This window comes from Diaporthe citri (genome assembly GCF_014595645.1).
Source record: "Diaporthe citri strain NFHF-8-4 chromosome Unknown scaffold_4, whole genome shotgun sequence".
Classification (NCBI taxonomy): Eukaryota; Fungi; Ascomycota; class Sordariomycetes; order Diaporthales; family Diaporthaceae; genus Diaporthe; species Diaporthe citri.
The window spans coordinates 3404801-3422055 of NW_025064849.1; the positions used below are offsets into that span (position 1 = coordinate 3404801).

Consider the following 17255-nt stretch of genomic DNA (forward strand, 5'->3'; position numbering starts at 1 on the left):
GGGGTTCAAGACACTTGGGCAAGCTTCATGTTGATATTAGCATGGTGTATCTGACAATTGTTGACATGTGCCACTCAACAAAAGGAGACTGGCCTATCATGACAAGATGTCATGGCGATGTTGGAAGCTTGAGGGTATAATAGGCCGTCCGCACATCTTGAGAGGTGGCTTTCCTCCTTCTTCCTTTTTCTTCCTGACTTCTCACTGGCAGTCAAGCATCTGGTTTCTCGCTTGCATCATTCGCTAGGTCAGTCTTGTGAGAGTCAGCCATGCGTTTCACTCCCTACGTCCTGGCCGGCCTGTCGGCTACGGCGGCGGGCGTCCAAGCAGTCGGTGATCCTCCAGACTACGGCAAGAAGCCTGGCTATGGCCCTCCACCGCCGCCTTCGTACCCCGACTATGGGAAGAAGCCTGACTACCCCGACTATGGCAAGAAGCCGGACTATCCCAAGAAGCCTGACTGCCATGACGACTACAAGGATGACTGCCATGATGACTACGATCATTATCCCAAGAAGCCAGACTACCCGAAAAAGCCTGACTATCCTGACTATCACGAGAAGCCTCACTATCACAAGAAGCCGGACTATCACAAGGGCCACGGACACGCGAAGATTGTCAACTTCTGCCCGTACGACGTCTACTTGTGGTCTGTTGCTTGGGACACAGACGGACCTTACAAGATTGGTTGCCGCCAGGAGTACGTCGAGAAGTACTTGGAAGGCGGCGTTGCACTAGAGATTGTCAAGGACAAGGACTACTGGTACAAAGACCACGACAAGCTCATCCTCTACTACAAGAAGGATTACGAGAAGGTCCACTATGACCTGTACGACAAGTACGGCCATCCTTTTGACGGCCACAAAGTGGTTCTCAAGCCTGAAGAGGACTACTGCCCTGCCGAGTACTGGAAACATGGTATGTTCAATGGGACCCTTCACCTTGAGGCTCATCACTGACCGGATATGCAGGTTACGAAGTTGAGGACGGCGGCAAGAAGACCTGTGATGACTTCGCGGACCTGGTATTGTATCTCTGCGCGGAGTACAAGGACAAGGAGTACCACAAGCCGGAGCCGCCCAAATATCCGCCCAAATATCCACCCTACCCACCAAAGTACCCGGAACCCCCAAAGTATCCAGAACCTCCGAAGTACCCGGACTACCCAAAGTACCCTGATCCACCAATTTACCCACCTTATCCGCCCATTCCTCCCCCTGTTCCACCGCCGCCGCCGCCGCCGCCACCGCCACCGCCTCCGCCTCCACCGCCACCGCCACCGCCTCCGCCTCCACCGCCTCCGCCTCCGCCTCCGCCTCCACCTCCACCGCCTCCGCCTCCACCTCCTCCCCCTCCAGGAGATCCAGGAACGCCGCCTATTCCGCCGCCTATTCCGCCGCCTATCCCACCGCCTATCCCACCACCTATCCCGCCGCCTATCCCGCCGCCGATCCCGCCGCCTGTTCCTGGTTTGCCGCCGATCCCGCCGCCCGTCCCTGGTTTGCCGCCCGTCCCTGGTTTGCCACCTGTTCCTGGCTTGCCACCTGTCCCCGGCGTACCCCCTGTTCCTGGTGTACCTCCAGTGCCCGGCGTACCTCCTGTTCCCGGTGTACCTCCCGTTCCCGGCGTACCCCCGCCCGGAGGTCCCGGGGGTGGTCCCAAGTTGGCCAAGCGCAGGTACAACAAGGTACGCTCGGCAGAGGGCGCCGATGGCGCAGACTGGCACGCCAGGCAGTGGGAGAACGACAAGCCCAGCTGGGACACGGACGCCAAATGTACTGACTGCGGCGAAGGAGGAGGGGTTTGTTGTTGACATCACCACCGATGCTGACATCATGGCCGAAACCGACATCATTCCCGATGCTGAGTAGGGGGATGCGCCTGGTTTGAGAACGGGCGTGCGACATACCTGTCGGCCTCTTGTACCTGATCATCAAGTCCAGGTACACCGAAAAAAAAAAGTACTCGCTTCAAGTTGTCTGTATTTTCTTGTGTATTTAGATACCCATGTCGTTCATTCTCTCCCTACTCTTGGGTTGCCGTAGCTAGGAATGAAACAGGACTAGCTGTTTCAATTAATTAATGGATTTGTATTCTATGTATGAGCTGAGACCTCCCTGAGTTTGTATGCCTTCAGGATATCCCCATTCGTAAAATCTTTCCCCAATAAGTTCTCTTCGTTGCTGTCTCAATTCTTATTAATTACCGCTTCGGTGTTTCTTTCTTTTCTCTGCCCATTCGCTTGATTCAATCGAAACCTAATTTGTAGTACTTTTAGACAGAATAGGCCATATGTACAAATACATACTGTTGCTCTTTCGATCCGCGGAGTAATTATGCCATGCAAGCACTTTCCAGTGGTTTCAACACAGGCCATGATCCCTTCCATGTCTACTATAATACTAGCATTATCAAAGTAGTCAAATACATCAGCCATGATGCTGGCCCGCCTCTGGCAGCTTGGCTCCACATCCCATTGTCTCCAGGCGCATTATCACCCATGCCATTACCCGCAGTGCCGCTGACCTGCCGCCCGACCTGCTCTCCGAATTGGCCAATGATATTCCCGCGCGGCCAGTACTCACACACAATATACCACCCCCTCGTGCCGCACAAGCGGCTCCCGCAGCCCACGGCCGTGGTGTTCTTCCACACCAGCTGCGTGAAGTGGCCCGTCTCCTCGCTGAATCCCGGATCACCGTAGTCGAACTGCTCCCGCTCGTCGCCCCAAGGTCCACGCACCCCGTCACCTCGTCGCAGCCCAGCGCCAGGTTCTCGCCGTACGGGCCGCCGGAGTGGGCGAAGTCGCACTCTGAGCCCGAGTCCGGGGACCCGGGTCCCATGGACGCGAGGTATGAGGACGCGAATGCCGAGAGGGTGGTGTTCCACGTCACGGCGGAGGCGTTGTGCTGACTCCGGAAGACATTCGTACTGTTCAGGATGGCGGAGGTGAAGAGCGCGGTGTCTGTCAACTGCGGGGCTGTTGAGGGGATGCTCGGCGGAGCGGTTACGGTGATGGTCTGGACATTGACAGAGTCCGGATCGGGTGCGGGAGAAGCGCTTGTGGGGGCCAGTAGCACCGAGGCAAGCAATCCAAGAAGGCTCGGCGGAAGATGAGAATAATAACCTTGACGCATTGACTAAGTGTTTCGGGGTTATACAAGGTTGATGGACATGGATCGAAGGCCTGGGTGCAGCCGAGATTCATTTGAAGGCTGGATACAAGGGGACGCGGATCATAACAAAGAGACAATTAAGTCCTGCTATCTATAGCAAGAAGCACATTGTCTGGTCCGCTCTGAAGCGCTAATTATCGTTGTTGTTGCTGGGGACCATCCTCGCAGCGTTCGGCGGCTACATGATTTGCCCCATAATGGCGCCCTCAGAATAGGTTGGTTGGACGTCAGGCCTTCGACCCAGAGCCAGGAGCCGGGATCTAAGCGCAACATCAGCGCTATCTCAGAATCAGACAATTGTTGCGGCTGAGATAATTCAGCCTACGCAGTGCATTGGTTATCAATTCTGCTTCATTGTCCAAACCTCCGACTTTTTTGGTGGCCACATTGCATCTCGAGGATAGCATTAATTACGCATCTTCACAATTTCCGCTGTCACGGCCGATCATCATAGTGGCTTCTTTACCACCATCGAATGCGGCTGCTGAGCTCCTTCTTGTTAGTATTGAGTGTTTTCAACACGATAGGTATGGGAAAAGAGACAGCACCAATACCAGCACATAACTACTCGCAAACTCCAATAACGGTGCTTTGTCTCTTGGACTGCTTTGTTGGTCAGAAACCTAGATCCGTGCGGGAGAGACGGCTCGGGGTGTTTGAGAAGCATTGTTTTGAGAACAATATGTTGATGAAGGACCGCAATAGAATTCTTGTTAATTGTCAAAGCACTTGACAGAAGAAGGCATCTGTACGTGAGAGAACACTGACGGGAGCATTGTGTTCAAACACTGACTGTACATCAAGAGCTGCCTGGATGTACATACATAAACGTTCCTGGTAAGACTGCTGCATTCTCACAAGATCTCCCCGCAATTCGCAATCCTGTAAGGATCCAAAATTCACAGGCGGAGAAAGCGAGCAGCCCATCTTATATCACCAGACATCATCAATCATGTCAAGCGTGGCTGGAAACGAGGAGGGTCGTGGTCATCCCATGCGCTCCGAGGAACCAGGCCTTCGTTTCGACGAGCAGAACGTCCAAAACGAAGCTGAGCAGATGGAACTGGCGCAATTTTCTCGGTCCCAACCATCTGAACAGCCCGTCATCGAGTTCGCTATCGCCGAAGACAGTGATGAAGATGATGACGATCAATGACTTCGCATTCTTCTGACGACACATGGAGCGATGATAGCTCGAGGGATTCTGTTGAAGCCAAATGGCTTTTACAAGCACGGCGGTTTGTACTTTAATATCCACTCCTGGAGGTATGAGCCCTTCTACCAGTTTGTGCAGCCCGACCCTCGCACCAGCTGTAACGTCGCAGCAGCAGCGCTCAAAGAACCAATTTCGCTGCTGACCAAATACAGGCATCAGAGGCTGGGGGGCAAATCGAAATACTTTCACAAAAGTATCCCCAGCCCTTCGAAAGCGCTCCGTCGGGCGAGGCAAGTCCGTCGAGGCTCGCGTCTGAAAAAGGTGCAAAATGTGGACGACTAAACAGTCCGTGGGGCATATATGGGGCCTCAATCAGAGCTTGTCACCTAGCACTCATTGAAAGCAAGTTAGTCCCGGATCTTAGTTTGCTACCACTTGATTTTCAACCGAATTTTACTATGGGAGAGGATTTGAGGGTTTACATGACTCTGTTTTACTTCTTGCTTCGAAACTCAGCTTCTCAGGTTTGCTAGTCCACGGTAATAGCAGCGAAATAAAACTGCAGTCTTTCCCTCTCGTTTAGAATGGTCTGTCAGGAAAATAATTCATTGCGTTGTTAATGTCGAGCCTTACTAAGAACAACGTCAAGCCATGCTTTTGCTTGGCGAGAATCGTGCCGTGCCGTGCCGTCTTCTGGTCTAATTGTGTAAAATGCGTTCCTTCTGCGGCCCCAGGTAGCACGGCCGCCTCGCAACATTCCTCACGAAGAGTGGGTGAGACTTGGTTTAGTTAAATGTGGTGGGAGTACCCCGGCTCGCCTCACGTGGCTGAGGCGACACAAACGTGGATGTCTGCTCTTTACATTGTCACGCAACGTAAAATTTAGACTGAAGTTAGAGAAGGCGGTTTCCGATTCCCAAAAGTGACGAGAAATTGAAAGTATGTATTTCGTATCACACCCTGCTCTTCCCCGTTCAGCTGCCATGGGTGGCACTGTGCATTCGCTTCAGCCCACAGCCACGTTCAGCTTTGCAATTTCGGTCAAGAAGGACCGGCGTCATGTTGCAATTTGGGGGCACGGCCGCAGCTGTGGCCTTGCGGGGGACAAGCAGAACAGGAGACACACGAGGGGTAAGTACGGGATTCCTTTTCGCTTGGCATTCTCCGCCGCTGACACTGGAAGAGTACTAAGGCTTCAAGTACCTCTCGAACACCCAAACTGTGTGCAGCCTGAAGTTACATTTGATCGACTAGGCCGAGGTTATGGCGCGCCCATTCCGTGTTCCCGCTGCAAGGTGCCAATGGTCACATTTCACTTACGTGTATTAGGCACGGTACTTCGTGTAACTTAGCTCGAGCCACGGCCGAGCGCCACTAATAAAGCTGGCTGAAAGCTAAGCTTCTACAGCCGGATGCGGCAGAAGACTCTTATTAAGGTAAGATCCTCACCGATATTTGCGAAAGGACTCGTGATGTTATTGCCATTCTAGTTCGGTCAACATACCTGTCGTTACCATGCGTTCTCTCTTCATTTCCGCCGCCATCTGGGGACTGGTAAGCGGCCAGGGATCCGACGGTACAGACAGCGATGACGGACCACTCCCGCCCAATGATCTTGCCCTGACGCCGCCGATGGGATGTGAGTACTTTCCATCAATTCATCCCCGAAACCAGATAGAGTCAACGGCAGTGCTGTGCAAGGAGTGTCTACCATAGATAACCTACTCGACACGCGAGTCTCAAAACGGTCTGCTGACTATTTCAAAGGGAGCAGCTGGAACTATTTCGGTCCCAACATCAACGAGTCGATTGTGATCGCCACAATCGATTTTGTCAACTCCAGCGGACTCCAAGCGGCAGGATACCAGTACATCAACATTGACGACGGCTGGCAACGGTACGCAGGCAACCGGTCAGACCACCCAGGACCCCTCGAGGCCGATCCGGCAAAGTTTCCAAACGGCATCAAGTACGTCGCCGATTATGCACACTCCAAGGGCCTCAAACTCGGCATCTACAGCGGGCCGGGGGAAACGACCTGCGCCAAGTTCACGGGAACGACCGAGGGCTCAGAGGACCAGGACGCCGCGACGTTCGCTTCCTGGGGGGTAGACCATCTCAAGTACGACAGCTGCTGCTCGAGGGGCGAGGAGGCCGCGGAGGAGCTGGTCAGGGGTGACGTCCGCCGGATGGCCCTCGGGCTGCGCGCCACGGGTCGCAACGTCGTGTACCACGCGTGCCACTGCGGGTGGGCCGACATCTGGACGTGGGCGCGCGACGAGGGCGCAAACCACTGGAGGATGGGCCAGGACATCAGCGACGACTTCAACTACCCCGGGTTTCGGGAGGACTACTACTTTGACGTCCTCGACATGCTGACCCGGGGCGAGAACGTGAGCCTCGCCGAGTACGCCGGCCCGGGCGGGTGGAACGACTATGACATGCTTATCGTCGGGCTGAACGGCATTGCTCCGCGGCTTGTCGGCGCCGGAGCGAGTAATATTGAGTATCGCGCTCATTTTAGCATGTGGTGCATGGTGGCCAGCCCGCTGCTCATTGGGACCGATGTGCGGACACTTTCGAGCTTCGATCTTGAAACTATCACCAACGAGGAAATCATCGCCATCAGCCAAGATCCGTTGGGTGTCGCAGCTACAGTGGTCTACCAAGAGCAGGACGGTCAGCTGCAGTACTGGGCAAGGGAGCTGGAGGATGGGAGTATAGCCATTGCGTTCCTGAATCGCGGGTCAGAGCTGGCGTTGATGAGTCTCTACCTTCAGCGATACTTGTTTGTGGAATGGAGGTCTTATACAGTCAAGGATCTCTGGACTCATGAGCAGCAAGGACCGCTGAAAGCTCCAGCCTTTTCAGCTGAGGTGCTTCCACATGAGGCAAAGGTCTATAGGCTGGCGCCTGTGACAACCTACAGTTAAGGCAGGCAGCGTTTTGAGAAGGAGAAAGGCATGAAGTCTGGTGACATTGACCTGATGGTGTTAGGTGGGGTGACAGTATTTGGCCCCTACCTTGGAAATCACAAGAACAACCAAAAGAAAGATCACAATTTGATCCTCAAGCGTGCTCTCTGAGGACCTGTATCATAATTTACCACACTCGGATTTGCCGGAAGACACCTCTAGCAAGACTTGGAGGAGCCGCAGTGTGGGAACAGAGTTGTGCCATCCGACGTCAGACTATCATGGTAATTATGCATGCCATTCCTGCTCAGTGTCTTCCTGTCACCGTCAAGTTACTCCCAAGATGTGTCCGCAATCATCGATTCTGTGGGGGCTCTCTCCTGCCGTGCATGTGCGCGTCAAGCAAGCCTATCGCCCATCTTGTTGATCAAGCCGGATGCAAAGTCAGGAATTTCTTCAATGAGTGACTTCAGGCTGTCTTGCTTCCGCGCATCCTCAACAATGCAGGCGTAGTATAGCGTGATCATATCTCGAATCTTGTCCTCCGGAACAGTATTCTCGAAAACGTACTTGGCGAGCGCCGCGATGTCGTTGAAGCGGCTCGGGTAAAGGGTAAATTCTTTGAGCGTGGCATGCAGGCGGTGCAGGCTGAGCTGCTTGAGGGAAGGGATGTCGTATGTGTCGGCCATGACGTAGAGCTTTGCGTGGCAGAGGAAGACGCCGGTGTAGTCCTCACAGCCTTCAATGTTCCTTCGCGCTGAGAAGACGGAAGTGGAGGTAGGATACGTGGTGCCGCTTGTGTCCAAGAACTCATGGATAAGTACGCGTCTTCTGATGAGTGCTGGTCTCTCATTCTCGGCCACACATGCCCCACAGTCGCTGAATGTTGAACCACACTGACATTGCTTGGTCGAATATTTTGTGCGGCATCTCAGGCACGTCACTTGGCCTGTGGAGGTGGAGCCATAGTACCGATATTCACAATTGTTATTCGAGCACGAGCTCCTCATAGTCCTGGTCGAGGGTCCACAGGTTGGGCAGTCTGTGTAGATAGAGTTGCAACTTGCGCAAGCAGTTGCAGTGTACACTCTCCTGCAAACGAGACACGTCGGCTGGTGGTTAGACTTGGGGTTGTTTCGACCGTACCATCCACAGACTTGGTTCCAGCAGTATTGCTTCTTCTGGTACTGGGTTGAGTTCGCGGTGATGAGAGAGTACAGAGGCATTTCAGACGTCTTGCGGTTTGGTAGCGCTGGTGTCATGCTGGGGGCATTTGGAGATTCAATGAGAGAATGGCCCAAGAGAATGTCAGGCTCTTCCGTCACGTAGGTCTCGGTATAAGCCCACTGAGCAAAGCGCACAAAGGTTTTTTCGTCAATGTCAGGCCACTTGACGCACTTCTCCTTGGCCTCGCACATATCGCCGTTGATCAGTACGCCGAGGGGTTTTGACAGCCTCGAGATTGCGGTGCCGTGGACATTGTACTCTTTGCCGTTGGGACCAATCACGAATGTGAAGACGTCCGAGCCGATGATGCTATTAAACCTTGTCTTAGCCGCTGTCCGATTTGCGGTGGCGTAGCTGAAATTGTGCTGAACTTACTCCTCGTAAGCTGAGCCCATGATGAGTATTTGTGTGGAAATATCTTTGTTGTCGACTTTGTAGGTGTTGGCAGATGGTGTGAGGAAAATGGTGATGACCTAGGATGAGATTTACGGCATTTCTTGAGAAGAAGTTTTTCGTAGTGCACCATGTGGACAAAACTCGACCCGTGGGCTCTACTTTATAAGTGTGTAGACTCCAGGCCATATCGAGGCACCAGCGGCTTGAGAAGAGACATACTAGAGAATGTCTTCCTTGCCCATTCATTTCGTTTGCCTTTCATTATGTCAGGTATTTGGAGTAGGCCTCCTGCACCGGCTGTTGGCTTCCGAGATTGAGTGTTCAGCGTTGCTGTTGGCTGATGAAGCGTTGGTACTATCTAGGCCAACGCAGGAGGCCTACCACGCCCGTGTCTCCCAATGAGAGCATTCTGAGAGCTCACCGCGATTCCTATTCCTTCCAAAATTGAGCAAGATAAGAATTAAAAAGCAAACCTCCATGCCACATGAAAATTCAAGATATCCGAGTCCAGCTCAAACGGCTGTAGCATTCTCACCCTTCTCCACCTGGTCCCCCTCGCCGACGACCTCCTTACACACAACCTCTAACCTCCACCCATCAGGATCAATAACAAACGCAGCATAGTACGCCCTCCCATAATGCGGCCTCACGCCCGGCGCACCGTTGCTCTTTCCGCCGTTCCGGACCGCCGCCTCGTAGAACTGGTCGACGACGGCCCGGCAGTCCGTGTTGAGGGCGATGTGGCTGCCCGGCCCCGGGGCGGACGCGTGTCGGCCATACTCAAAGATGTTGAGCAGCTCATTCTCCTCATCTGGCCCGAAGCCTAGGGTCCGAGGCCCCTCGTCGTCATCGTTCCCAGATGAAGGACTCTGAGTGGCGGTCTCGGTGCTGTCGTAGACAAGATGTAGGCCGATGAGGGGAAGCGTGGCGCTGTAGAAGCGCTTGGCTATCTCGTAGTCCCTCACGCCTATGGAAATGTGGCCGAGTGGATGTGAATGCATTTTTTTCTCTCTCGTTATTTCAAGGATGGGATTTCCGGGAAACCATGAAGTGAATGATGTTCAAGAGCATTTGTCATTCAATCATAAGGCCCACCGAGCTCGGCGAGGCGAAGGGTCACAAACTAGGCAACCCTCTGAAATGTTTGCTACTGTAACTAATGGTGCGACTAGCAGGGAAAGGCCTGCGCCGTGGTTCTCCCTTACCACGCGCGCCCACAGCCAGCACGGAATCACAGTTCCAGTTCAGTTCCATCATCGTCGTGATCCCACTCCAGCAGTCTCGTGCAATCAACCCTGGTAGATGAGCGTGAAATAGGACAGACCAAGATCTTCGTAATCATCAGGCTCCTCGGGGTCCCCAAAGAGCTTCAGCGCCCTGATGGCAAGCGCGTACTGGCCCTGGGGGACGACAGACCCATCGTCCAGCATCCCCGAGAAACTCACGTAGAAATAAGAGCGCGGTTGGTACTCTACGGGGTAGCCGACGACGCTGCCTGCGATCTTCAGGCCCAGGACCGTCGTCGTCGGGCCGGTGTAGTTGGACGACATGGGTATGACGTCGGCGCGGAGGATCCGGGTGCCGAAATTGAGTACGAATTCGGCCGAAGGGTACATGAAGCGCACCTCGTCGGTTGATGAAATCGGCATGTCACCAACGGACGGGTATGGTACGGTGAAGGTGGAGTTGTCCCGCGAGGATGACTGCTTGCCTACCCATGGGCGGTCGAAGTCCTCGAGGTCATACCCCGAATCCTCGGCAGTCATCACTGCAGCAGAGTACATGCTTCCGCGCACACCGAGGTAAGGTATGGCCAGGTTCTCACCGTTGGACCCGTTGATTGTTATGTAGCCCGAGTATACTGGCAGGAGACCTTGCATTATTCCAGCTTCTCCCGGAAAGGTGGGCTCCACGGTGATGTTGGCGCGTGCCTTTGGTGGGAGTGTTACGGAAGTTTTGGAGAACTCCAGATACGCAGTCGCGGCGAGAATCGGGTTGGGAAATGATAGCGGGTAATTGGATTCCACAGACAGCGAGTTCATACTGTACGCGGGACTGTTTCCGAGCTCATACGTCACATCTCGAGATCCCATGTTCCGAATGATGAAGGTCGCGCTTCGAAAGTTGTCCGTATCATTGAAAGATAGACCTTTGGTACTGACATGCGTTGTCACGAAGGCCGCATCATAGGCCTGTACCAGCCCTGCACCCTGTTGATTGACTGGGGCAAGACCGCATAGTGTCCCACTGCCGTCGTTCCATAGTTGAGCGCGGGAGGTGCTGGAAAGATATCTTGCCAACTCCGCGGGGTCAAAAGTACCTCGCGCTTGACCAACGAGGGCATAAACCGCCGCCATGAAGGGCGTGGCCATAGAGGTGCCGGATGCGACTTTGTAACCACCTTCGCTAAGAAGGAAAGTGGAAAGTATATTGCCCCCGGGAGCCCCTAAGGAAGGGTAGACATCCAGCGCGCATGTCGGGCCCCAGCTCGTATAGTAGCTCGCAAATCCTCCGGTAAGAGCGTTGTCGACGTCGGCGTGAACGGCCCCGGCGTTTGAGCGATCGGTCATGGTAAGGCGCACGTCGAAGCCCCTGCTCAGTAGGTCTACCCACTCCACACCCTGTTCAGGAAGTACTACCCCTGCTCCAGAAATGGAGCTAGGAATATAAGAGTCCTCAAAAACCAAGAGACTTTCATGTGTTAGCAGACGAACAATGGTCAAGACTGAGGCCACTTACTCGTCCGTGGTACTGCCATAGAAGAGAACGTATTGAGCATTGAAGGCCGACACGTTGCGCATTTGATCGTAGGTGTCACAGGCCGTGGTCATGCGTATCAAAACGATAAAGTTCGATAGGTCCGGTGTATCCGCTGGGAGCCTTGAGCATGCATCATCTTCCACGCTCGTGTTGTGGCTGGTGGCCCAGAGAGGCAGCGTCAGATTCTCAAAGGGCTGGTAGCTAGGCAACCATCCGAAGGATTTGGAGGCGTTGGAGGCGGAACATGGTCCAGAAGACGTTGAGTTGGTTGAGTAGCTGCCCTTGTACAGAAGATAAGGTGTTTTCACATTATCAAAAGAAGACACAGCAGTCACGTCCTTGCCGTCTGCGGCTGTGCTGGGCGTCCACATTCCTTCGGAGCCACTGTTCCCGGCGGCAAGTGTGCAAGGGACGCCGTTCTCCACGATCCGGCCAACGGCTGAGGACCAGGGCTCTTCACTCCATCCGCCGGACCCACCGATCGAGGCGGTGATGATATCGGCACCGTCCTCGAAGGCCATGTTGAATGCAGAGATCAGGATGTCGTCGGTTGATCCAAACCCCCCTCCTTCACAGCTAAAGACCTTGTACATCGAAAGGGAAGCCCCTGGTGCTGCGCCTGTGAAACCCATTTCGTTGGGCCTGGCGCCGATGATTCCGGCCACATGAGTGCCGTGGCCGTCACAGCTGTCGTATGGGTCAGGACCCGGCTCAGGAGCACTGGTGCCATCGTAGCTGTGGCCCGAGAGGTCGTAGCCGCCAGATATCAGACATCCTTTTCCAAAGCATCCTCCAAGGGCAGGATGGTAGTAGTCAACGCCGGTGTCGACGATTGCTATGCGAGCTCCTTTCCCGGTGTATCCTGCAGCATGCAGGCGGTCGACCTGGGTCATCACATGAGGAGAGTAAGAATGGTTGCCCGAGGCGGCAGCGTTACCCAGCTTGGAAGCAAACCCAGGGCCGCTGGAATTCAGGAATGGGGCGGAGTTCATGTGCTGGACTTTGGGTGGAGGGTACCGGCGCATAGGCCAGATTCGTCTGACAGATGGCATGACAGAAATCCTTGAGGCGGCTCCGGTATGTTCGCTGAGGTTCGTGATGGAGAAAGAAGAGCCATTGAACAACTGGAAAGACATGTTCATCCGCGGGGAGACATCGACACCCTCAGCCCTCAGGCTGCTGTAAAAGGATGTGTGGTCATGGCCGCCCACAAACTCAACAACATAGGCACCAGGAATTATGGTGGTATTTTTGGAGAGGGTTGGACTGCGGCTGATGGTGGCAAAAGTGAAGGCACTGCCCCAGAGAGCAGCCAAGCAGATGGCCAGAAGCATCGTGATCATCGACAGTTGCCAGTTCAAGACAGGTGGGAAGCGATGACATTCACAAACTGTTGTCTTCAACGACACTCATGTCGGTGGCGATGCTGTCTTCTTATACCGCAGATGATGGTCCCCAATGATGACCACATCTTTCAAGTCTCCGTTTCCGGGGCGTTCTCGTCATCACCTCCTGCGCTATCAACCCCTCAACACATTTATATTAGGGTGCAAACATTGCTGCCATGAGCCGCAAGTTCCACAGACCTTGCATATATCAAAGGCATCATGTTAACGCGACAGTCAGCTGGCCAGTAGCGGCGAGCTGCCGTGCAGGTTGAGGATCCATATTGCACTCGGTCTGTGTACACCGAGACTCTCCCACCAGACTGTAGATTTGCGAGGCATCATGGGCCCAGATCCTGCCGAACACGAGGGCTTTAAGGATGGATACACAGGTTGGCGGTTGCAGGGGCTGATTAGTCGGGCGTGCATGTTCGGTCCCGCGCAGGCGGAGACGGATGGTGTCACCGAAGTTGCTGTCCATGCACAAGGCCTCAGCGAGGGTGCACGAATGGAGGAGCGCCATCACAACCGATGAAAGGAGAAGCCATGGGCTTCTTCGGCATATGCCAAGAATCCGCATTGGGGTACAATGGCATCATGTTCCCAGCGTCTCCATGGTGGTTGGAACGCAATCGCGTGGGCACCACGAGGGTAGGGCGGCACGGCCTCTAGATTTCTGCGCAACAGAAATGTCATGGCTGCATTAATACAGCAAGCCAATCTGATGCGACCTTGAAAATACGACCTCACGCGTGAAGACCAGTGGGCAGGTTATGTTGGTGAAAGGCTGGCTGGCGGCGACGTTGAATTGAAGTCGTCGATGATGGCCTGCCTCCTCTGCTTGCCCTTGCTGTTGTATTACCGTACGTAAAGTACGCCAGTTTACTACGGAGCTGAGTTGGTCCGCTGACTAAGTGGGGTGGCTCGAGTTGCCTGCTGCCTGCGCAGACCGATAAGCGCCCCACATCCCACGTCCAACGTCCAACGTCGGTCCCGTCCTCTGCCATCCAGCCGTCCTGCCCTGCGATCGTGCTTGCCCACCACCCTCCACGCACCGACCACATCTGCAACTCGCCAATTGCCGTAAGTCATGGTCAGAATGCCACGATGTCTGACTTGCTCCCACTCCAAAGACTCGCCGTTGATCCCAGCAGCTACCGGCTGTACTGAGGGAACCTTCGTGTCAGAGGAAAGACGATGTCAACGTCTACAAACGCGGCTGTGGCCATGTTCACAAGAGCCAAACGGCATATACGATATTCAAACTACATGTTCGCATTCCCATGCACAGAAAAGCCACGCTGGTGCGATGCTCAACAGTCCCACCAACGACACCTCAAGTTATTAGGCAAACAAGACAAGCACACCAAAGAGCCGCAAGCTTCCAATAAAGGCAGTATACCTGACGCCAGCCAACATCATAACCCAAACATCATTACCTGCCCATTTTATCCCCTCTCATAGTCATCATTCGGAATTAGTCGGTGCCCATACTCATCCTTATCAATTTTCACCTCGCCCGACGGACGTCATTCCCAGAAGTCAAGAGCCTTCTGCCTGATGGCCCACGCATATGAGCCAAGGCAGCTTCGACTTGTCATTGGTCAGTATGGCTTAGTCACGTCTCACCCCAGTCCTACGGCAGACGACGACCAAAGACAGCCACCTCGACATGCTCCAGCCAAAAGAAAGAGAGTGCGTGAACCTACTTTGAGAATCCATTTTTGACCTGTCTTCCAGATACTTGTGCTCATCCGAGCAGCAGTCACAGAACTTGTCGCATTTTCGCGTCAATTCCAGGTCAGGGGTGCCGAGTCGGCCCAGCTGAGGCGTCCGTGGTGGTGTCGAAAGCCTGTATTCCCCGTCCTTGAGATCTTCCCCGCGAACACGCTTAGGAATCTTTCCCGCGGGTGACATTCTGCGGCCAGGTGCCACGGCGCTGCTTGCCTCTAGTGTGGACGTGCTCGCCATGCTTGCCCCGTACGGCTTCGTGGTCCGGCTCCTTGGCTGTGGCCATGGCTCCGGTGACCAGTAGTACTCGGTTGCAAGCACGACGTCAGTGACGTCTTCCAGTGGGCTCCCAATATCGCTGTCAAGTACAACTGAACGGCGAGGGCGCTGATCCGAAGGCGAATGCCTTGTTGATGGCTGACGTCCTTGTCGACGGTGGTGAGACTCGTGCGGAGGGGTGGAAGACGATGATGAGCTATGACTTGACCGTGCCATTGTTGTTTTCCGAGTGTTGCGGTCTTGTCTGGCAATCTCTATCTTCCCAGAGATTCAAGTCAATTTGACACTGAACACGGGGAAGGAAGTGATATGACCTGAAGACGGCAAGGAGCAAGGCGTGAAGGGGAGGACCGTACAAAATGAGAGCAAGTGTCCTCAGGAGGGTTCTGCTAGATGGACTCTGATACCACTGAAAGTTTCAATGTGGTTTATGGCAAGATCTTGATGATTTTGGACCTTGGTTCAAGAAAGAGGGAAGGACATGGAACAGAAAATGGAGGTGGCACAGGGCTTTTATACGGGGCAGACTCGAGGTGGGAGGACTTGCCTCGATCTGACCAATCAGCACCCAACATGCCCTCGGGCCCCCTGTCAGCTTCCACCTCACCCTATGCACCTCACGCACCCCTTCCACCCCGGTATTCCTCTAGGGGCCCTCTCGGGCTTGGGCATTGATGGCTGTCGCTTTTTCGTTGCCTGGTTCGAGTCCAACCCCCGTGCAAGTTGCACAGTCAACGTGGATGTCACCATGCCAGCCCAAGCTGAGTCCTCGAGGTCACTTGCCTCGATCAGATATGGACTGGGTCAACCACTGACCCTCTTCGGGAGCCTTCTGGACTACTTCCCTCCCGCCCATCACCAGTCTCCAGCGAGAGCATGTCCTCCCACGCCGTTTATCGGTCAGCCCAGCTTCCACAGCCATGCCGTGGTTGGATGTCCTTGCGCGTATGCCGCCAGCAGGACGGTTGTGCCTCTTGCACTGCGAGGGAAGAGAACGACAGTACGTGAGGCAGTCTATATGGATGCGTCTACGCCGCACCGTTTCATTCATAATTGCTTATATGTCCGGTTCTGTTCCTGTTTGAGTTCATTCCAATCTGTGTTCTTTTCACTGCTCTCGTCGCGCGTCATACTGGTCATGGGCTGGTAGGGTCGCACAGTATCTCAGCTCCTGACGAGCCTGGGTTTCCACACCGAATTGTATCCGGGCTCGGGATACTCAGATTTTCTTTGGTCTCCTTATGTCAGCTCTTTTGGGGTCTGCCGCGCAGATGCGTACAGCGCACGGCCCCGCGGTACAGAACACAGCGGCCAAGACTCTCATGGTCGCAACGTGTTAAGATGGTACCGTACACCGCTGCACTATAGGGCAGAGCATAAAATGGTCAGAATCTCCAGAACACTCTGGAAACCCGGGGCAGTCTTCTTTAGCTGTCCCGTCCTACGTGTCGAACCGTTGCACATTCCCGTTTGACAACTGTATCTAGAAGTACAGCAGGACACAGGAAGACTTCAATGTTTTGAGAGTGGGCCACAATGAGATAGCTGCGGCCAGAACGGGCCACGTGGAAGGGGCCACCTCTTTAGTGGACCAAGTGAATTCTTTTTCAAGGCTGTAATGCTCCTATGGTAATCTGTCACCCTCTACCAAGGACCCGCAATCTTGGTCCCTCGAGGGAATTTAGGGGCTTGAGACCCATATTCAATAGCGCACCATCCACAAGTCAAGATAAGACAACTCTTGGGCTTGGTCACATCTCCCAAAAGCTTCCGGATTCGACCGTTATGGTGATAGCAACCTGAGATGCATACAACACCGCCAGAGCCTATTCAGAAGGTCGATACAATGTCATCGTGGTTTGTGAAGCGTGGATAAGATGATTCTCATCGATTGATGTAATGTGACTCATTAATCTCTTGGTTGCTATTGCGAATCCAAGACATGATCATTCCTGCTCCCTCGACATTTATAAGAGATTGGAGATGACTTCGTTCCATTCCTGGTCAGATGTTGTCGCATTCGTGTAAAAGTCTTGGACATCTTTCCAAGACGCGAGTATTGTTCAACAGATGGCTTCTTAGAATCTTAATCGTGTTCACACCTGACACGACTAGCATACGAATTTACGCCAAACCCACGGTAACTCATACGCTGGCCTATCGGAAACACGACGACGGCTTAAGATCAGTACCACGCATCTGCAGTGTGTTCGATTCAGAAGTGGACTTT

The 17255-nt window shown here is 53.9% G+C and overlaps 7 protein-coding genes across 7 annotated transcripts; 3 read left to right on the plus strand and 4 right to left on the minus strand.

Annotated features, from left to right (window-relative positions):
* Positions 1-269: 269 nt before the first annotated feature.
* INS49_010101 (uncharacterized protein) lies at positions 270-1871 on the plus strand (the record flags this gene model as incomplete). Its single annotated transcript, XM_043170827.1, has 3 exons — positions 270-918; positions 972-1687; positions 1794-1871. 3 exons carry the CDS (start codon positions 270-272, stop codon positions 1869-1871), a joined length of 1443 nt encoding a protein of 480 aa, XP_043025392.1.
* A 520-nt stretch (positions 1872-2391) lies between these two features.
* INS49_010102 (uncharacterized protein) lies at positions 2392-3137 on the minus strand (the record flags this gene model as incomplete). The annotated part of the gene is made up of 3 exons (XM_043170828.1): positions 2392-2394; positions 2527-2683; positions 2743-3137. The coding sequence occupies 3 exons, from the start codon at positions 3135-3137 to the stop codon at positions 2392-2394; spliced, it is 555 nt and encodes a 184-aa protein (XP_043025393.1).
* A 991-nt stretch (positions 3138-4128) lies between these two features.
* INS49_010103 (uncharacterized protein) lies at positions 4129-4648 on the plus strand (the record flags this gene model as incomplete). Its single annotated transcript, XM_043170829.1, has 3 exons — positions 4129-4306; positions 4370-4489; positions 4545-4648. 3 exons carry the CDS (start codon positions 4129-4131, stop codon positions 4646-4648), a joined length of 402 nt encoding a protein of 133 aa, XP_043025394.1.
* Positions 4649-5964: 1316 nt separating this feature from the next.
* Positions 5965-7265, plus strand: INS49_010104 (uncharacterized protein; the record flags this gene model as incomplete). Its single annotated transcript, XM_043170830.1, has 2 exons — positions 5965-5971; positions 6100-7265. The coding sequence occupies 2 exons, from the start codon at positions 5965-5967 to the stop codon at positions 7263-7265; spliced, it is 1173 nt and encodes a 390-aa protein (XP_043025395.1).
* A 380-nt stretch (positions 7266-7645) lies between these two features.
* On the minus strand, positions 7646-8869 carry INS49_010105 (uncharacterized protein; the record flags this gene model as incomplete). Its single annotated transcript, XM_043170831.1, has 4 exons — positions 7646-8078; positions 8149-8196; positions 8394-8783; positions 8850-8869. 4 exons carry the CDS (start codon positions 8867-8869, stop codon positions 7646-7648), a joined length of 891 nt encoding a protein of 296 aa, XP_043025396.1.
* A 513-nt stretch (positions 8870-9382) lies between these two features.
* INS49_010106 (uncharacterized protein) lies at positions 9383-9871 on the minus strand (the record flags this gene model as incomplete). Its single annotated transcript, XM_043170832.1, has 1 exon — positions 9383-9871. The coding sequence occupies one exon, from the start codon at positions 9869-9871 to the stop codon at positions 9383-9385; it is 489 nt and encodes a 162-aa protein (XP_043025397.1).
* Positions 9872-10159: 288 nt separating this feature from the next.
* On the minus strand, positions 10160-12973 carry INS49_010107 (uncharacterized protein; the record flags this gene model as incomplete). Its single annotated transcript, XM_043170833.1, has 2 exons — positions 10160-11561; positions 11610-12973. The coding sequence occupies 2 exons, from the start codon at positions 12971-12973 to the stop codon at positions 10160-10162; spliced, it is 2766 nt and encodes a 921-aa protein (XP_043025398.1).
* Positions 12974-17255: the final 4282 nt, after the last annotated feature.